The 22,114-nt window shown below is 39.9% G+C and overlaps 1 protein-coding gene across 2 annotated transcripts in view; it reads right to left on the bottom strand.

The window, feature by feature from the left end:
• The window catches only part of ZCCHC14 (zinc finger CCHC-type containing 14), a 52,794-nt gene that overhangs the window by 8,542 nt on the left and 22,138 nt on the right, over positions 1 to 22,114 (bottom strand). For both annotated transcript variants that reach the window (XM_075101204.1, XM_075101205.1), the window contains exons 3-7: positions 6,055 to 6,128; positions 3,236 to 3,307; positions 2,925 to 3,034; positions 910 to 1,004; positions 769 to 823 (exon numbers count right to left, since the gene is read on the bottom strand). In XM_075101204.1, coding sequence (XP_074957305.1) covers positions 769 to 823; positions 910 to 1,004; positions 2,925 to 3,034; positions 3,236 to 3,307; positions 6,055 to 6,128 — 406 coding nt within the window. The remainder of the gene's footprint in view (positions 1 to 768; positions 824 to 909; positions 1,005 to 2,924; positions 3,035 to 3,235; positions 3,308 to 6,054; positions 6,129 to 22,114) is intronic.

Here is a 22,114-nt window from a genome sequence, read left to right as displayed (position 1 = left end):
CTGAGATCATTACGACTTGCGCAGTAAGCAGCGGATCACAAAGAAATCATCCACCACCGCGGCTCAACATTGAAGCGTTGATGCCAGATAGTAGTTACAGCTTTAAACCTTTTGAAAAACGCTGCTTAGAACGGGCGTGCCTAGGTTTTAGTGCCAGCAGGAACACTGCAATTGTCTGATCTCACCTCCCACGTAACGCTGGTCAAAAGGTTTCCCTAAATTCTCCCCTGAACGTACGCATTTCTTAGGACCAGAGAGCCACTGCTGATTTCACAGCCGCCAACGACGGAGATTCTGTCACAATGCTAGAAAGACTGGTCCAATGGTAACTACATTTTATATGCTTTAATTTTGAAGCCGAAGTTGAATTCTATCCTCCATTTCCAGTATTATACCACGTTATATTTTGACTTGCAAATTGCCTGGTACCTAAGTTTTGCTCTCTTTGCCATCAACTCACTGCAAAACTTCTCTTCAGGCTATTACCCACACTGAGCTCTTGCAGTTGTTATGACAAGGTGCATTTTCTTAAGGCATTTAAGGAACAAACAAATGCCAACGCTAGGAACGCTACTGCCTTACACCAATATTCTCACCGTTTGCCTGTTTTGGGCAGACCACACGCTAAGGCTAGGATTTCTTAAAATCTTCTACAGATGCATATGGAAGCGTAGACATCAATAAATCCCCAGGAGGAGACACATGATTACCTACATAATGGGGTTGTACAACTAACTAGAACAAATGTAAACAAGAGAAATATTTTACCTTCCAGATGTTCCCAGCGTAGTTCCTACTTTGTAAAGGGAGGGGTTGCCGGGATCTAAAAAACAGGGAACAGAAGTTACATCAGTTTATGAAACGTTCATCAGTAAATAAAGTTTAAGAATTATTTTTTACTAAACTTACTTGAACTCTGAAGTTGCTGTGAAGGAGATGAAGTGCTGAAGAACTTCCTAACGTGGTCATTTTTCACCACATGGGAAGGTAACGGTGCCAAATACCTGCACGTTCAAAAGCAAACAGCCCCCCTCAGTTCCATTACGTTTGATTTGCAGCTGCCTTTGCAATCTGATTGCAGACTGCGCAGGAAATTTTGAAATTACATTTGAAATTTTCAAGCAAAAACATAAAAAACCCTTTCAAATTAATAACACCATGCAAATCCAATTCAAAGTAGGCTTGAAACGCATGGATATTGTTATCCTTAATACTCCTTAAACACCTTACCATTGTGTTGCGTTCACTGATGAGTGTTTCAGTAAAGATGCTTAGTTTGGGAACGCTGAACACTTGTAAAGCAGATAACGTTCAAATATAAACTTGAAATTTTCCTTTCAAATTCATGAATCTGACGACCATAAAATATAGATATAGCTTATTTAATTTTCTCCTCTTCGAGATAAACAGCAGATGCAGAGTCTGGCAGCGCAGGGAAAAAGGCTGTAAAACTTATGTCACATTTTCCCTGGGATCGCTGTGCCTCTTGGGGAGAAAAAAGGCAATCTCCTAAAACTTCGCTGTGTATGAAGCGTATTCTATCAACATGACTAGACTTCTTGTTGTTACGCAAACTGGACTGCCTTTTGCCAAATCTTCTATAGCTTTGAAAAGGTATAAAAAGTTGATAAATAAAGAGCATTTTTGACTGTATCTTTGTACTTGTTTTTTTAAAAAAACCTTTTGAGTAAAAAACAATCCAACTACACACACACACTCCAGCCTGCTTTCCACCTTGAAAAAAATCACATTTCATTTCTGAATTTTTCAGACATGTAGCACTTAACATAACAAACCAGCTTCTTTCTCTGCTCCAAAGATACAACCGTTGCTGTGTAAACGCAGATTGCTGTTCTATTAACCCAGATTTGTAGCGACTGTTGCTAAACAGCGACGGCAGCGCCATGCGTTCGCTCTTACCCCACCTAATTCGCATCAATCGGCTGTGATCCTCAAAGCACAGAAGGGACCGTTTGAAGTGTTAACGCTGTTTGCTGTGAAAAATAATTGAGGCATGCACCTGCTGGCTCAGGCTATGGAAAAACAATATCCACTGTGGCTCTGCCAACGGTGGACAAAAGTCTGCCTTGACTTAGGGAAAAGATGCTTAGCAGAAGCTCTAGTAGAAGTTAATTACTATTTTAAAATGTCATTTAATACTTTGCATAGATAAAGGCAGTAGTAGCTGAAAATCCTTTCAGTCCCTCCAATTTCCCTAGCAAAACTACTTCAGGATTTAGGAAGAAAGAACTGATGCGACCTGCCACAGATGATGATTTTTAAAATTGTGGTTTAGATTAGATAATGGCCAGGTGATCTGTGATAACGTCAGCAGGTACTATCGAAGGCTTCAAAACATTTTCAGCTGTTAATGGCTTCCAAAAACTTAATGGCTATAATACCTACCTACCTATATTTTTTTAAATTAAAGTAAAATAAACATCACAACAACCTAAAACAACTGACATAATAAAAAACTCTGTGAAAGGGTTGGGGGGAAAAAAATCCCCACAACCCATCCCTCAGTACAGAAGGATGACTTTTCAGGCAACTGTTTCTTCCTGAGTTTTGGGAGGTTTTTTAAAAGCAGTTTTGGCTATTTTTTTGAGCCCAAACCAAGCTTCTGCAAAGCCAATGATCCACTATTTGTTTTCAACAAGGAATGAGGAAATGCAATTTCTCCAGGAAGCTTAATACAGAATATTATTACCATATGTATTTCTGAAGCAAGAATTCCTGAAAAATTCTTATGCACTGGAATTAGTAGAACATCATGAAATACTGCTTCGGATCCAGCTCGCTCTTGAAAGTAATTTAGAATATTAATATAATGTTTCTTTGCCTGTTTCTTTCTTCCACTTGGTGAAAAAAGCCAAGCGTCCAGATTGAAAAAAAAAAAATCACAACAAAAAAACCGAGCATACCTAAGGTCCGATTCCAGGTCCATGTGGTTCCGTTCTAGGTAAAATGAATCTGGACCAGCTAGGCAAGGAATGAATTTCTCCAAGTTTTCTTCAGGATACAGCTGAGATAGCTAGAGGCGGATATTACAAACAAGTGAAATGAAGACTCGTTACTCATATGAGATTCAAGGCACAGCAATTTCTAAGTCAAACATTTTATGAAATTCCATCTGTGTATTATCCCAGTACATTTTGAAAAGCGTCACTGAACAAAATTACATAGAGGGACAAAACACTTCTCCGTTCTCAAGCTATTTGCATATCGCCTTTACCTTTGAAATAAATTCAGTCACTTCAGTGGAAGATTTGGTTACCGACGTCACTGAAGAATCAGACCACAGGACCTTAAGAAGTAAAAAGCATTCAGTTTAGTAACTAGTAGTCAGGGATTTCAGTTTGGTTCCAAAAAGATCAATAGTAGGTATCAAATGTCCCCCAGAGCCTGCAAGAAAGCTTTTAAGGTGTGACATCAAGAAGGAAAAACTTTTTTTGTGCACAAGTAACTATTACTTGGTCCTCCCTCGCTGCCCAATCCTCACTGTTATTATACTTAACTATTCTGAATGCTTAAAAAAGCACTTCATAGTTGACGCAGCCGCTGTACACGTCCAGTATTAAGGAACAGACTACTAGGTAATGGAAATTTTTCCTTATTATTGTTAAAGGAAACGGCTGGTTTGTAGAATCCGATGTACAATACAAACAACTCGCCACAGCACAACAGTGCCTATTTATGATTAATCGACTCCATATGCTACACAAAGCTGAAGACGGCAGCAAATCACCCCAACTGCAAAAAAAAAAGGCAAAACCTTAGAAGTGAAAGCTGCAGTGACTGCTCTAGCTACGCTCTTTAGACACCATCTTGTATACGCCCTAGAAAAAGGAAATAGTTCAGTATCTCTTCCCATACGCTTTCTGCATTAAGTCATTACATTCTTAGCTACAGAGGCATTTATTGGTTGCTGGATGATTAGTTTAACTGAGCCAAAAGTCAGGATTTCTCGGCACGAAGAATATCAGTGCGAGACTGGCCAATGACAAGTCCCCGCAGACTTAAGGTATCTATTAAAAGCGTTTGGAAGCCATATGGACCTTCAGCAGTTCTATAGGGGAAGAAGCTGGGTTTGTGTGTTTAAGAATCAGGAGGCCATCTTCTCACATGACACTAGTTTCAATGACAACTGAAAACATACACAAAGTTTTTCCAGCCATCAGAATGCTGCCAAAGAGACTGGTGAGAGGAGAGTATTTCAAAATATATTACATAATGGAGGAATTTCCTCTCTGCAGAGCTGTTACACAAAAAGTAAAGGGGGGGAGGGAAGAAGAAAGAAAACTTAAGCAGTTTTTGATTTTACAAATCCTGTGGGTTTTTTGTTTTGTTTTTTTTGAAGTTTGTGATAAACTAATACGTCTTTAAATTAATGAGACATTTCAGAAAATACAGGACAAACTGCTTCTTTCTAATTTAGTAATAACCCGGCATTTGTTACAGCTTATGTTTTGCTAACTTGTTATAAATTTCAATGCTTATAAAACAATAATGTGAACTGTAAATGCAGGAACAATAGCATTGCCAAGCAATGCTGAAAACACTAAACTGCTCCATCTATTGACCTTCTATTCCCAAGCTACTAAACAAAACATTTAAGAGTTGGGTTTCTAACCCAGCAAACAGCAATTTATTAGCTCAGCTACGCTATGTACTGTTCTTTCAGCTTACAAGCTGTCAAGTGAAATACTGGTAAAAATAATTTCAGGTATTTATAGAAAAAGATATTCCACAAGATAGTAATACGTAACTGGAGCCTAGACAACTGCATGCTTCACAAAGATTTTCAAAACCCCTTGAAAAAGTCCTTTCTATTATTAATGACATTTGGAACAATCATGGGATTTAGAAAATTCAGAACATTATCCATGAATCAAGTCATGCAGAGGTTAATGCTGTCAACGTCACAAGAAAATGCTGAACTGATGCTCTGTCTTGGGTGGTAGTTTGAAAGAACACTTTTTTTTTTTAAAGTTGTAGAAAATTGAAATTCTACTGTCCATTTTCCTTTGGGTTCTCCTTTTCTCACCAACGGTTTGGCTCTGTTGCCTCATTAAGCAAAGCAAAGACATTTTCTGGGCTCCGCATTCTGAATTTTGGAAGACGTCGTTCCAACTAGATGGGAGAACAGCAGTTTGTCATTCTTTCGCGCCAGCACCCAGAATCCAGTCTCTGCTATTAGCACAACGTTTCACAGAATGAAGTCATCCCTCCACAGAAATTGTAAGCAATGACCGAACCTCCAAAAGCTGTGTAAAAACAGGGAGGAGGAAGCCACTTCTCCTAGCAGCTTGTGGCTAACCACTCTCATTCCAGAGAAACTATTCTCACTTCCACTTTGAATTAGTCTGGCTCCAATTTGCAGACAACGGTTCCTGTCATGCCTTTTTCTGCTAGATTAACGTCCCTTTTACCATAAAATATTTTCTTCCCTTTGAAAACGCTTTTATATGATACCCAAAGTCATCTTTCAGTCAAGTTCTTTAACTCTCTCACTACATGGCATTTTCCTCAAGCCTTGAATCATTTCCATAGCTATCTTCTGTATTCAACAGCCCTTTCAAAACCAGTAACACCTGAACCCTATGCCACAGCCTCACACTCCCCTCAATACTGAGCACAAAGATAAATGACCATCCTACCCCTTCTCCCGTACGTGCAGCACTGACCCAGGAGTCTACATTCTCTTTGCCCAGATGAAGATTTAAATTCTTCCATCCCCGCACACAGATACCCATTCTGTAAGCACAGCATGATAGTTTTCTCCTATACGTATATTTTGCCACAACCTGCTGCATTAGAGTATTTTTACTTTGCCTGTGTCCCACTCTGCCTCATCCCCAAATAGTCATCAACAACAATTTACGACTACTTCCAAATCATTGATTATAAAATATGACTAGCATCTATCCCCAATGAGCTCCGCTAGACTGGTTTCTGGGATCTAAAAATAAGGTTTGAAAATTTAACTCCTCCTTAAGCATTATCCTCCCTTCTTTCATAGTGGGAACAAAAAACCCAATCACAGAAACTTACCTCAAAGGAATATTCAACATTTCTTTCATTCTTCTTGTGTGTCAGTCCCTTTAGCTCCACTTTTTCAACACTCACTATGAAAAAACAAAGAGATAAGAAGAATGAGGAAGATACTCTTAAATGCATGCAAAAGGGCTGGCTCTTTGGTAGTGCTGGGACCTGCTCGGAGAGCATCCGGCGACCCGCGGCAGTGCCACGGGTGCACAGCTCAGGCTTGCCTCGCTCGGCAGATAGGAAGGTTGATACCGCTGCTCCATGATGCTTTCCATTCTAGCCTCAGCAAGGCTTCGTTTCAAACAGCACCCAAACAACAGATTAAACGCCAAGTTTTTTATTTCCTCATGGCCTTATCACGGCACTAATCGGCGTAATAACAGACTGCTACGCAAACGTGCATGGATCTATGTTACTAACATCATGAGCAAGTACCATCCCTCTGAGGGAAACTGGCACACAGAGAAACAAACATGGGCAAAAGTCTCCATGTTTTCAGGGGCTGGTTTTGCAAGGAGTTTAGTGTTTCATGGAAAATTTCAGCCTCAATTACTGCAATTGGAGTAAGTTGTAAGCAAAACCAGGATCTTACTGTGGAAAGGGTTGAACAACAGTACAGGTCACTGCTTCCATCTCTACATGATCTCAGGCGTCCCATATTTGATACGCTAAATCCTTGGAGACTCTCACTCCCCAATACACACAGATCAGAAATTCCACCATGCTAAAATTTAAGATTATTTTACTGACTTTCTATTTCTCTTGCAAATTTCTCCTGCCTTTTGACTGCACACATAGGGATACACGCACAGATTTTTTTCACACAAAAAGCCAATTTACATTAGCTTAAAAATTCAAAAGCAATTATACTAGAAGTCACTAGAATTTTACCTCCGAGCGACAGGTGTGTGAAGGGATGCGTGCTGTGTATATTGTGTTTCACTTAGCGGTCCTAATGAGCAAAACCCAGAGCCCTGCCATTTTGTTTCTGGGGAATCACTATTTACCAGATGTTTACCTGTTTTCAAGACTATTTATATGCTACATTACCTGTAAGACTCAAATGTATATTTATCACATATTTTCCTTGTAATGTAACTGCACGACCACAGTTGCAGTGCAAACGTCACAGCAACACCATTACAACAGGCAACCTGTTTGATCGCTGTTCCCCACGGTGGGACTTCAGCCAAAGCCACCTTATCGCCAGTCTGCAGCTTGATTTGCCTCGACCTGGAAACAATCGTGACCTGAAGTCTTCACCGTGGAGATTGAACAATTTTTGTTGTGTCCTCATTCAAAAAGTGTTACAACCTAGGTCTTGGCTGCTTTAAAGACCTCCTCTTTGAGCCTTAGTTATTTGCAGTCAAAATTTTTAGAGCTGGCAAGTTTTAAATAGATCTACAGATATATCTTGGGGAGATTCCGATTGGACACCAGAGGGAAATTTTTCACAGTGAGGACAGTCACCACTGGAATCATCTCCCCAGGGAAGGGGTTGACTCGGCCACGTTGGGCACCTTCAGGAGTCGGCTGGACAGGGTGCTGGGCCATCTTGTCTAGACTGTGCTCTTCCCAGAAAGGTTGGGCTAGATGATCCCTGAGGTCCCTTCCCACCTGGGATTCTGGGATTCTGCGATTTGTGCCTGTCTTTAAATTACAGAATTAACATTCCTTTTACAATCATCTCAACCATTCCTTCTCCCTGTAATTCCTAGTTACAATAACATAAATCCCTGAGTTTATGAATAACGTCAGTTCATCACTTACTACTTTCTCCTGCATATTATGCTTTTTGTAGAGACTTGCTCCGCTTAAAGTTTTCAATGGATTCCTCTCATGCTTCTGAAATGATTTTACAGTACTACCGCGCTGTCACATTGCATGCTGAGCACCACAGGAATAAATCTTCTGTGTGCCAAATAATTGATGAACTATCTAGACAGTATGTAGGGGCATGAAGATTTAAATATGCACATGGTTCAGAGGTTTTCTTGCCATTTGAAGAAAAATCTACCTTGGTACGCTTATTTAAGGGAATTGAGGGCACCCTTAACTGTGATCACAGTTAAAATACACTGAATATTGATCGGAATTACATGTACTTCAGAATTATAATCGGAAAGAACTTGCAGAGGGGATATCGAGAGGGGGTGTCACCACACTGTTGGTGAAACAGCTGAGGAATGTGCAAATAACTTGTAGAAAGCCTCGCGTCAACTGCTGCAGCGTCTGGTTTTGGAGTAGGACAAAGGAAGCCAGAAAGACATAGCAACTGTTACTTAACATTTGTCATCGATAGCAAATCCAGTGTCGCTTTACCAAAACTGTTATCATGGGCATTTCTACAGTATTCAAATACCACCTCTTCCATCTATTCTTTCTTCCTCCACAGTAAGTCAAGCAAAATAGGATTACTATCAGTATAAAATAAAGCTATTTCTGTTTTACTATGTGTTAATAACAAACTTTAAACCACCTCGTAGATTTTGTTGTGCTGACAGTTACGTGACCTTTTCATGCTAAAGTGCTGGTCTGAATGTGTCCAGTTAAATTCACTGCAGCAGATTATATTATCCTCTGGAAAATGACTGCAATTAGCAAAGTGAACCCTTAGGTAGGTATTTCTGCAGTGATCCTGAACTGAATCTTGTAAGATTAGGTCTGATCTAGAGCATAAAATATAGTTCATGCAGCAGCAATATGCTTCTAGGGTCAACTGGCTGGGTCATTTCTAATGTTATACAAATTGCTCCAGTAACTTTCTCCCAATACTGGGAAAAATACCATCTGCCTAAAAAATTCTAGAGTTCTTGTTTAATTCGTCAAGTTGTATGTTTTTGTTATGTGGTCTCTCACATACTCTTTGTGTTATTTAGCTTGTGGTTGATTTTATTAAAATAGCCTTCCTAAACTTATGAAGCTTTACTCTATTCAGAGCAATCATACAAAATTCAGGAAGAAAAACGTGCCACCTACCAGGCAGGAGTGAGTGGATATTAAATGTGCTGTCTAACAAATTGTAAAGTAAAAACAAGAATTTTTTTTTTTTTTTACTGTATTTACTCTCAAGCACATGGGAAATTGCTCAAAGAGCTGCCTCTACCCAATATTGCTATCAACAATTCCACAACCAGAAAAAACTTTGTACAAAATTAAGGACACATGATACTGTGTCTTTTCGGGATGCTGAATTCAGCAAACTCAAGCTTCCCAACCCAGGGGATAAAAAGAAAAAAGTTAACGTTTCTAATTCAGAAGATAGCCAGAGCAAGTATATTTGCACGACCTTAAATCTGAACTTTAGGTCTGGAACTAATCAATGGGAACTCATCCACAAGCAGTCCAAGCTCTGCTCTCCACGTTAGGCTTTGTTGTTGTGCACGGGACAGGAAGGGAGCACAGCAGCTTAGCAGGGCATTAGCCATGATACAAGATCTCAGAGACGTACCCTTCTGTCTGCTCCCCTCTCCCAGCGCTTCCCTATAAAACAATCCAAGAGAAGTGCTTGTATGTGTACGTGTACATGCCTCCCTTGCTGCCAGGCTAAGCTGCACTGGCAGAGAGGCACAGAAGGCTTTGCATTGTGGAGATTTATCCATAATTATCTGGGAAATTAAGGCAGGTAAGTGAAACAGCAGGATGAGATCACAATTGACATGTGAACGGTGTACAGAAATATGGAGGAGATTTGTGGAACTTCAGTGCTGTAGGAGAGGCTCCCATCAAGGCTGTGGCACCCCCACGTTACAAGTGTCCTGTGGCACCATTCAGAAAAGGGCAGAGTACTGGGACATCACCACACAGCCCTAAGCATGCACACGTAGTTACTAGGAATCAGATTTAAGTAGCTGAACCTTTGTCTTTTGCTGAACTCTACTTTGAAAGAGCAACATAAAGCACAAACACATCTTCATTCACTTGCAGAGATTGTCTGTACTCAAATTTCCTAGTTTTTTATTACTTTATTTGCCACATTCTTCATGTAGTTTTCAATTGTACACAGAATTGTATCAAGTATGGAAGCTTACGTCTGAAATACTGCAGCAGAGGCAGTCAGTTCCTCTGACGGGTGATTTCCAAGTCATCTCTTCTCCTTTCCAAATAGTGCTTCCGCCCCTGCACTGTTCCAAAACACCCAGGTAAAACAGAGCCAGTGACTTTGAAGACACTTTATTCAGTCGTGTTTTCCTACTCCAGCCTGGGATTCTTACCCATTTGGCTGATATTAGTGCATTTGTCATCTGATCAGTGAAGGTTTCTCTGAAGGCGCAGTCAACTCCTTCCCTCTTCTCACGACCAGTTATTACACCCTCTGGCTTCCTTGATGCCAGCCATTGCCCAGCCTCTCCCTCTGAAAGAGCAGGATCCTGGACCTTCTCCTCCTCCTAAAATGTCAGCAGCTACATGAAGTGAAAGACCAATTCAAACACTTTAGGATTAACCACTCCTGGCCGGTCAAGGTCAGGGTAAAACATGCAGTGGATGTGGGCAAGAGCAGTAAAGACATTTTTGGAAGCCACCATAATATCCCACTGTAAGTTGTGGTGGGGTTTAACTCCCTTTTTTCAACTTCTGGATCAAGTCACTGTTCACCAGTAAAAGGACTACAGAGATCAATGCCTCAAGCCACACAGAATTTGCGTTCCTCCCAAAAAGGTAAAAATTTCAAGACAATCACAAGCGTTGGTTGAAGGCTAGCCCTTTTTCATTATATCTAATACTTGAGCACTAACACCAGAACTCTGTAATTAAATCAAACACCCATTCCGTCTTTAACCAGTTGTACTGTGCACATCAGTATAATCTGTACCAGTATGTTTTACTTTTAAATTTCAAACAGCTTTACACAGCACCTTTTTTTTTTTTTTAGCAATTCTCTTTACCAAAAGAAAACATGCATGAGCATCTAGAGGGTGGGGTGTTTTTTTGCACAAAACTAGGTGAAAACTACAGACAAGACTGCAAGCCAGGAGCACATCACGAGAGCCGAGCAACTGGGTTAAAGTGAATGACATTGAAACGACCAGGAAGAATTTACCACCCAGGCTGAAAGTGTAATTTCTACTCCACGGCTAGCTAGTCATTCTCCTTTTCATTAAATCACTGCCTGTAGGTTCAGTTTACATGGCCTGTAGCACAGAAACCCTGTTCTCCAGCATTCAGGTGGCAAAATGTGAGTGTCATGAGACTGGGTTGAACCTCTGCAGCTCCTGTGACATGGTACTTGGCAAAAAAAAAAAAACCAAACCAGAAACGCTACAAGTTATTTTTAAGCAGGGGAAAAAACGCAAGTAAAATTCTTTAGTTTGTGTTACGATTATGTACTTGGGCCTCCTGTATAAATGGATGCTTCTGGATTTAAAGACTTACTAATTTTCATTTATGAAGTTGTACCTTCATGGAAATAAGCACTCGGGCACAAATACAGCGACTGACTTTTTGCAGAAAAGGTCTACCTAACAAAAAGGAACTAATAAAATACTTTCCACATCCTTGTTTACACAGAAGTGGTAACCAAAAAATGCAACACCAAGACTTTCATATGCCATCTCCTCTTGTTTTTTGTTGTTTTTTTTTTTTTTTTAATACTTCAAAAGCAGCATTACTCAATTACTGTTCCCCATTAGACATCAGAAGGTAATCCCAAGTGACTGCACAAAACCCCACCGTCTCCCCGCTCAACCCTCAAACCCACCAGTATTTACATTCCCAAACATACAGGCAAAAGTGAGGAAAAAAAAAAAAAAACACAGGAAAAAGTTTATTTGCTAGTTTCAAAGCATATTTATGGCAACAAAGCACATGAAATTACCAGGTTTGGTCTTTGGTTTTTTTAAACAAAAAGATTAATGGATCAAGTGAATTGAAGCTAAGAAACTGCTTATAAAGTATCGGCTTAGGAGGGTTCTTTGCCTGTTTTTCAGCAAGCTTCCTGCTTCCACGTTTCTGATCTCTTTAAAGCTTTTTATCTAGGCTATGATGGAGGATTTAAAAAAACCCCTAAGAGATACTCTTCTTACCAACAAATACATTGATCCTCTTCTGCCACAAACATACAAGACCAAGTTTTCTAATCAACTAAGTTACTTTTTTCCCTAGCCTCATACGCCTCAAAACTTAATTTTTTTCATTAACTGGAATACTGGAGGCCTGAAGAAAACTTGCACAATCAAATATTAGTTTTTCAAAGCACATACAGAAATGGTTGGCCGGAGCCTGCAAGATTAACAGCAGGCTGCAATCAGTGCAAATTGAGACCTAAATAACTCGGGTATTGATCAGTATCTTTCAGGTTGCTGAGAGCTTCATGTTAATGTTAAGTCCCAGGATCTCAAATCAGGTAAATCTCATGTTTATTTACTACAATTCGTTTCAACAAATCAGACCACAACAATATTAGCTTGTAATAGCTTTGTCATTAAAGCCAAAAAAGAACCGGCACTGTTGATCTGTTCTTCAGAGGCAGGTTTCACTGGAAGAGTGTCCCCAGGGCCTCACTTCGTAAAAAGCTTAGATGAACTTGGCCCTAATAGCCTCTGAATCACTAAATACTACGAAGATCACACTGAAACCATTCAGCCTGAACACTGCTCTATTCAACATCCAACACACACACCTTGGACTGTTTCACGACACATTAACTCAAACTATTCCTTTTAGGTAAGAGATTTCCAATCTGGATCAAAGTATTGATGGGCCAGGGTCCAAATAATGGAATAACAAGAGATGCTCGGTGGTATGTAATGTTCGTACTTAGCAGAAACCGTGCTTCTGGGGAGTGAAAGAACATGAAAAGGCAGGTCATATAATAGTCTTAATATGCAAGAGTATCAAGCGATTAAAGTGTAAGAGGTAAGTTTAAGTGACAAACCCACATAGCGCAGCTACCAGCTTGTCTATCTATAGCTATGCCAGATGGAAAAATTGCTTCCACTCGAGAGCATCAAGAACTGTTCAGAGTATTTCCTTAAAAGTGAGGGAAGACATGTAAGGAAGTAACATCACTTTCGAAACCACTTATTCTACTCCTTCTAGAAAAAGTCAAATATGGGAAAGGATGGAGTGATTCTTTCTACAGTTCACTACATTTTGTCATGTAAGAATGACCTTTCATTATTATATTAGTAGTGAAGAAAAATGGCATCTCATTCTCAGAGCTCTCCAGGCACAGCAGAGTAACTTGTTATTATCTTAACCTGTTTTCACATAATACAGTGGTTATGGACTGAGAAAACATGTGAAGGTGTAATCGGAACACTTACGTGATCCCAAACCCTTATGCAAGTAAAGCTGCTGCTTGCTAAGAAACATTTAAACTGAACCAAAGTTATGTAGAACTTACATCCCCCCTCCAAAAGAGGGCAGAAGAAATTTTGGTTGGTATGAAAACACAGTAAGATCTTTGCTTTTTCTTCCAGCACAAGGTCTTCAAAATATTCCACGAAGCCTGACCCATCAAGGAAATCAAAAACTGTGTTCCAGGGAGAAGACTACTGCATTTACAGTATCTTTGAAACTTAGCAATGGCCACAGCAATGCAAAAATCATTGAAACACTCTTGAAAAGAAGTCACACATTCACTTGAGACTCCAAATGGAGCAGTCATTTTCTGATTCGCAAATTCTTTAAACCAAGTATCCTGCAGGAACTAATTCTGCCTGGCTGACACAAATTCAGGAGACAGGACTAATTACCATCACGCCTTTCATTTAGAAAAACAAAGAAGGGAAAATTTAGCAGAAAAGGGGCCTCTACTTCTCCCCATCCCTGTCAACTGAAGCTGGTGAAGCAGGGTCTGTCATAGTCCACGACCCAAGAACTACTGGCCAGCGGTTACTGAGCACATCACATCGCTGCTGCTCCCTGCATTTCTACGTTCTGGCCTTTACTTCAAGATTAAGTTTGTGGTTCCTTAAAAAGTCAATGCTAAGTTGGTCTTTTCATAAGAGAGCTGATTTTGTGGCAAGAAAAGGGAGAAAACAGAACTCAGTTTAAGGACTTGTTCGGACCCAGTTCAGCCTCATAACAGGGCCCACTGTCTGGTTTTTCTGCTAGTGACTCTTCAGATGCAAAGTAGAAGAGCAGACAGCAGCTTTTCCATGGTGTTTGCTTAAAAAGGAAGCTACCGCTAGGAAAAAACTCATAACCAAACAGAACAGTTTTACTAGTTAGCAAGAAAGCGTTCTGGCTGGCTGCTGCCTCTACAAAAACACACAGGAAGACACTGGAAATTAAAGCTTCATGGACATAAAATTTCTGTTAGCAGCAACATTAGTGGGAGAAACGCTGTTAGAACTGCCATTTTTCTTTAAGAAATAAGGGTTCTTCCAATTTAGAGAATATTTAAGATCAAACCCAACACATACTTACAACATGAGCTTAAGTGACAAGTTAATCCTACTTTAAAAGCAAGACTGAAGACTATGAACTGCAATATTCCACTGGAAATAATTACACTGCTTTTTTGTTTTTAAAAATCAAGAATATTAGCTTACTTCTGGCAGCATAAAAGAAGCAATAATACACTGGGATTATATCGCTCACCCCCAAACTAGTAGTTTTCATGTTCCTGCTATTTCCTCAGTTTGGCTTATTTAACTTGCCAACTAAGTGACCTTTTTATGTTTCTCTAAAAAAAGGCAGATATTAAAAAAAATATCTGTATATCTTAGCTTTCAAGATTTTAATTGAATGCATACACTGTTTTGAGTAATACTGAATGATACTGTCAGCACTTCAGCAGACCACAAATCCAATCAACCTAAAGAATGGTTTCGCAACTTCACTGGATTCAAAAGCTTAAATAAAACAAAAAGCTGTCTGCACTGAAGGCTGGAGAAGACTCCCATCTGGACAGGAAGATGTAAAACCCAGAAGAATCAGTCAGCTGCTTTCAAAAAAATCAAGATACAGCTTCAAACGCTAATTTGAAGGTTTTTCTTACCAAATACTTCAGGCCAAGAGTACTAACTCCTGCATTACTGCTGCTGAACTGCCTGCCATTGCCACTGAACAGACAACTGCCTTACAAGCTGCATTTTTTCTTTTCTAATGCCAGAAAAAGCTTTTACGGAATAAATTATCCCGAAAGGGCTGCTGTATTGGACATATTTGTGTAACAGCTCCACCGCCTTACTAAATCTGAGCACCAACACATGTCACTAAACAGGTGCTGTGCCTTGAAACATATACTCACCAAGGATATGCTGTTGAAATATATATAATAATGCTCTGGGCAGAAAGAGACCTATGATACAGTGCCAAGAAAGGCTGCAAGGGTTTGACATTAGTTAGGGACAACTGAGCAACAGGTAAAACTCCTTAATTCAAGTAGCTCTAATCAAGCGAAGATGTAGCTCTTTGTAATGTCAGGCACAACACAGCTGAAAAGGAATCCTTAACTATGTTTTTAATACCACGGAAACACTGTGGCATTTTCAAGCATGATTTTAGGTAAACAGTCTCAACACTGAAGGCTTAAAGGTATCCTACAACAAATTCAGAGACACTAATCACAGTGCTTGAGATTAAGCATGTGCTCAGGTTTTGTTGCTTGGGGGCCGGGGGCTGCTTGTTTTTTAAAGGACTTTGGAATTTAAGTTGTAAAATATATTTACTGCCTCATTCCCCAAGCTGGCTAATGCTACACGTAACTGCAGCTAATAAAGTATTTTCTTTCTATATTAACTGAGAAAAGCATATCTAAGTTACAAATGCAGCTGTGTACTTCATTTGCTTAGAAATCCGGCCCAATGACTCATCTTCCTCCTTCTATTTAACAACAGTAGACTTCTTGGAGGAACGCGCAGCTCATTTTGAGAAGTACTTCTGCAAAAAAGTGACTGTAAGCCCAAACGCTCGGTTTGAAGGCAGCTTCAGTAACCACTAACATACATTCTTGTACAGGCAATTAAAATAAGCAGGCTGCCCATATCTAATTACGCAGCCCAGGCTAGTAAAAATATCTCTGCCATCAAGACGGATGTTCAACTTTGTATATAAATACTTTTACTTACTGGATAAGTAACATGCAGTTGTATATTTAATCTAGTTTTATCTGATCAAGTGATTATTTTATTTACTGTTCTTAGATCACTTTTAAACAAAATCTTGGCTTTGTATCCTATTTTTAAGGGAAGGTTAGCTCATCCTAGATGAGTCTTATGCTTCCCTAGAAAGGATTTTCTCTGGCACATAACTCACTGAACCCCCGCAAACCCAAGGCGAGCCAGATGATTAGTTCTAATCTGAATGCTATATTTGCCTACAAAACTAAAAATGCAAAGTCAGTTTGCCATGGAAAACACTCTTGGTAGTGTAGCCCCCTTCCCTAACCACAGGTTTTGTGCTAAAGTGTACCAAACCCCAGGCTTCACTAAATCCCAGACATCACCGGAGGAAACAAACGCAATGCAGCTGAAGCCTCTGAAGTGTCTGCATGGAACAGACGCTTACCCTGAGCTTAGACAGGGAACACAAGCCTCGCCGATGCACCCTGAAAGGAAACCAGATGGGGAAAGCATGACACATCAGGTAGTCACCACAGCTGGGAATCTGAGCTGGCATTTGCTTTGAAGTTTTGAGCAATGTCCTAAATACAGATGGACAAATCGAGTCTCACACCAACACACAGACCCACCAGTAAAATAATGCAAGATGCCACCTTTGAGTGCAGTTTGAACTAACAAGCAGCCTCCTTCTGAGGGATGAGGAAAATGGGAACTGAGTTAAGGTTGCCTACTACCCATTAGCTTTCCTTCATCACACAAGATTTTATTCATTTAAGCCTTCTAGGTTCCACTCAGACGACTATAATCTACTGTTATTCTTAAAAAGACCCAGTCCCCACTGCATAAAACCAATTACAGTTGTAATCAATCACAGTTGCATCCAATGAAGATTTGCCCAGCAACACTTTAAGCTTAAAAGCCACCAAGTCAGGACCAGAACGTTACATATATTAATTATACATATTATATAAACATGTTTATACTTTTTTCCACAGCACAAGTACAGATTGTGGGCTGCAGCATGTAACCATATATCGGCATAGAAGGACCCGTCAGTGAGATTATAAGGCAGCAGCTGCTCAGCCAGCATGCCCTGGCTTGAAGGGCAATCTGGTGATAAAACACCAGAGCGCTGAGATCAGATGGCCAGCTGCTCCAACCTTGGCCGAAGGATTTCTTCAGCTACCTAAGAGAGTTAAGAGTTTCCAACTCTGAAGCAAAAATACAGCAGAAATGTGCATTTCACACTCAAAGGCACACGAACGCATACAGCTAGTCCGACTTGAAAGACAGCTACTCCAGACCAGCATAGTTTAATGCTCATGTAAATAAGCACGTGCTGTTTTCTGCATTTTTGAGAGCAGTATCAGCATCTTGAAACTCATGACTAAGGCTGCAATAACAAGCAAGCATGAGCAGCAAGGACAAAGTAATTTTATATCACTTCAATTTTTTTCCCCTAAAGAATTATAGCATGAAAGCCTTGTTAACAGTGAAAAAAATATTCTGTTAGCATACTATGTAAAAACACCAGACTAAGGGACTAATCTAGAATAGGCAAAATCTTGAGTACATACAGTCTTGCCAAGAGCCACAAATGCATTCAAGTGCTTAGTTTAGTGAGAAACAAATATCCCTCTGCACAGCCATTTCTGTGAGGTTCTCCTTTTGTTGGCAGTTATGTCCTCGTACATTTTCAGGTCTCTGGTCTTAGGCTTTAATATTCTTGTTCCCTTTTATACTTTGTGTAAGTCATTGTTCCTTCATTCTGGATCCCAGACAAGATTTGACCAGTAATTCAAAGAGACAAAAAAGTTCTAATCCAGCATTTAAGCTTATTTTGAGATACTGTACAACTACTAGACAACTGTTTCTGTAACACATCTATGAAGCAAATACAAAAGGGAAGAGAAGACTAAAGTAGATTTTACCAGTGTTTGCCAAGGCAGTGAGAGCGCCCAGGAACTCGAGTGAAAAGAACAGAAACAAAACCAAAACCCCATCCACTAAAAACCTCAAAGCCTTGAAGCTTTGACTCTCTCCACACTTGCCACTGGATTCTTCAGCATACAGTACAGAATGAAGCAAAACACTTCTGCAGTAGTGGGATATCTAGCAAATCCCTGAACTATTTAACAACAAGAACAGGAAGGAACACAAACTTTGAGCTCCCCAAGCCATTAATACCTATTTCACACCTACTGGTTTTGCGGACAAAGTTCACTTGCTGCACTCTTCCAAAGGACTGTTTACAAGAAAAATAAAGTCTGAATGCTTTGCAAATATGGTGGTCCAACTGTATCTCTGCTTGGAAGATGCGCATTGAATAATTCATCCACAGAAGTGGAAAACACAACAGAGATAATCTTCTAAGGCACTGTTGTGTTTTATGCCATTTCCTTTCAGCTGCGTATATTAATGATGTAATTTTAGCAGGGCTACCCCTTTGAGTTACCGTTAAAAATAGCAGCCGCGCCATACGCTGATGAAACGCATCCACTCCAGGCAGTGAAGTAATGCAGCAAGTCCACTGCCTTTTTTTCCAGGGAGATAAAAGAACAAGTCAGAATGCAAATCAAATATTAACCTTTTAGCTTAGCGTTTCCAGGCACCTGAGAAATAAGATTTTCTTTAATCAAAACCATTGTTTTGCATAATTACAGCCTATGGCTTTCCAGCATAAAAGAGCAAGAGAAAATGCAATTAGAAATGAAATCTGACAAAGTGCCTCAGCAATGCCAAAGCTGACTATTTGTCTCATCCTCTACTTGTGTGGCACACAGTACCAGATACACCATACGGATCAGAGCCACAGTTCCTCTATTGCAGGAACACGTCTGACAGCACTACCATCAAACGCTTAAAGAAAGCGCGAGATACCTGCCTATATGCAGGTTTGGGCAGTATGACCCCTTCAACTTCCCCCCACTTCCACTATCTGCAATCCCCAAATGAGATTTTTAATTCTCAACTTACTTCTTAGCATCAACCCATGAACAACCCTAGATGCTTTCATTACCCATACAGCTGTCAGATCTCATAATCCACATCTCAATATCCGGCTCTGCTCAGGCATTTTTCAACAGATGCAGTTTATGAAAACTACATTAAGCCTGCATTAAACAGAAGAATCCAACTTCCTTTAAACAACTCCAAATCAAATTGAATCAATACACAGAATTTCACTGCTTTGACTGTTCTCAGCTTCATTCATTCTTCATTTTGATCCTATTTATGATGAACCCAATGTTAAAAGCACCATTTTCTTGTTTGGTTATTAGCAGAACGAGGTGTAAGTTAGTGAAGGCACATATAATTTAAGAAATAACATCTAACTACTTAAGCAAAAGAAAGGGGAGGAACTCACTTCTGTCTACAAAGAGTGTCCAAAGAGTCTTTCTGGCCATCAGTTAGAAAAATCCCAAGCATTTTGCCACAAACGTGAGGGTTTTTTTCCCTCAGACAGCTATACAAACATTAAGCCAGCCCTGACGCAAAGCAAGAACTACCCTAGCTTGATGGATATATAAACAAGACTACAGTAAATCCCAGGCAAAGCCATATCTAGAACACAAGAATCTATAACTCTTGCACAGTGATCCTCCAAGGACATGAGGCACCGATTCCTTCTGGCTTTGATTCTGCAGTCCAAAAATGAAATAAAATCACCCATTGCCTTCTGAACTGTGACTCGAGGCTGGCATCAGCTGGCAGTCAAAGTGCAGCAGAACACTGTAAAAAACACGACCGGTTTCCCTGCCTCGAACTGCACAGATCCTGCAGTCAGACTTGTGAGCTACCATTTGCAAAAGGTCTCTCACTAGCGTATTATTACATTCGTTGTTTCTGCTTTGCAGTCCATCTGTTCCCTTGTGCCAGATACTGAATGTGAGAAATCATGATCACTTCCACGGAAATAAAGTGCTGTCATTTACTAAATAAGGTCACTTCCAGATTAGAAAGAAGGGAAGCAGAGTAAAGAAATATTTGCTGTAGTAGTAGAAGCAGCAAAGAAAATTGCTGGCAAAGTAAACAACTTTTTTCTGTGACATGTTCTCATCTTTCCTCTCCACCCACCTCCTCATTTTCAAGCCAGACCAACATGTCATGGCAGTGCTCAGCACTAAGGATAACGCTTCTCCTCCTGTGACTTACTGCCCTACTTGAAACCAGGATTTATTGTTTCCATTCCCCAATATCACCAATTTCTCTAATGTTATCTCAAGTCCTACAATATCTGGTATCTTTTCCCTACCATAGTCTGATTCTTTCACAAATTACCCGCCTCCCACATCTGTAGAGAGAAGCCCCAGCATGAGAATCCTAATGCTGACATCAAAAGTCAAGCAAGAAACACAAGATTTACTTAAAGTTCTCATGAATTTTCATTATGACAATATTTCTAACTGTATATGCAACTGCCTGTAAAAACTCCAGCTACCTATGGATAAAATTATTGTACTTTAGGCCTATTGCCCTCAGGGAGCCCCTGTTCGGAGAAAAAAGTAATCTAAATGTAAAGGTATATGAAAATAAAAAATGTGCTTTGGAAAATAGGGGATTAAACAATAAACTGATAAAGGAGGGGGAAGAACATCTACCAGCTAGCAACTAACTAGCTATAAAAGCTTCTTAAGCGTGCCATGCACAACAAAATGACCATTTAGTTGTAAGTACACTTGTGACAGTATGTAAAAAAAAATGGGCAAGGACATTATGGTTTTCTAGGAATACAGGTGAATCACTCCTATTTTCTTTTCTAAAGTGATCTTTTTTCCCCCATTCAATTTAGTTTAGAGGAAATGTAAGACTAGGTAGGATAAGCAAACCGTTTATTTTAAGTTCTTGTATCCCTCTGTTTAACATGGCAGCAAAAAGGGTTATTTCAAAACAGACACTTCCAGATGTTAAAGGGTGTTAAGTTCTAAAGAGATGCAATGAACAGCTGAGCATTTCTGAACATTTCACACATCCCTTACTCAATCTTCAAGGAGCAGACACAGAAACGCCTGCTCCTAGTGAACTATTTGCCATCAGGTTGCAGCAGGAATTGCCAGGAGACCAGAATCAGCAGTTAATGTTCACCTTCATTTTTTCCCCTCTCTAAGTCCTCCATGACATGTTTTCTATCTTTCTATAAGCTTTTAAATTTCAAATTTCCTCTCCCTCCACCCCCTGCCTTTAGAAAGGCTTTTCAGTACAAGCACAGGTTTAAGCAGTAGTTCCACCAAGACGTACACCAGGTAAAGTTTTCACAACTCATTTTGCTCTGCTACATCTTTTAAGAAGATGCGCTGCATTAAGCCATTACCTAAAGGTTTGGGAAAAACTGGTTTTGCTCATTTAACACTATTTTATTTAAAAGCCCACGTTCCTTATGTTGTTTCCATCACTGACAGAAGGTCACACTATTGGTTCCATAGCTGTTGAGGTAACGGCTATAATTTCACCTGCATTAACAACTAATGTGCCATAGCAGGGCCCTCCAGGAATTCAGACATGAACTGTCAATGCGAGGGAGTCCTAGAAGTGCACATGCCTAAGTGGTGCCTCCTGCCCTTCTGAAGAGCCATGGACAAAGGCAAATAGCATTAAATAAGAATTGTCTCACATTAGATATTGACATTATCCAAGATCAGGAATCTGCCTGAGGAATGCATTACAGTGAGGTCAACTCCTGGCACGGCTGAATGTACCAACACACTATTCTTAGAATTTGTATTTTTCAGACTAGCTTTGTTCTAATTCACTGTAAACAGAAGTATCATCCAACTCCCACTAAAACCAAACAGAACAGGCTTCAGAGTACTCAAAATCAAGTCTTTCGTTGTCAAACCTTACTTTAACAGAAAGCTCGTCATTTTCTAATGTTTAATAAGAACATTATATTGCCCAGTACACAAATTCAGAACACATCTTTATATAACGTAAGAATAAAAGCAAGATTAATTAGTAAGGAGCAAAAGGAAGCCTTTTTCCCCATGGACCCGTGCTGTATGTCTCCTCTCTTCTGTGGAGTCTCCAGCCCCATACCCCCTACGACAGACCTTCAA

Source organism: Phalacrocorax aristotelis, chromosome 8 (assembly GCF_949628215.1).
Source record: "Phalacrocorax aristotelis chromosome 8, bGulAri2.1, whole genome shotgun sequence".
In the NCBI taxonomy this organism is placed as follows: domain Eukaryota; kingdom Metazoa; phylum Chordata; class Aves; order Suliformes; family Phalacrocoracidae; genus Phalacrocorax; species Phalacrocorax aristotelis.
The sequence above is the reverse complement of the archived record's forward strand: the minus strand, read 5'-3'. Positions and strand labels throughout refer to the sequence as shown.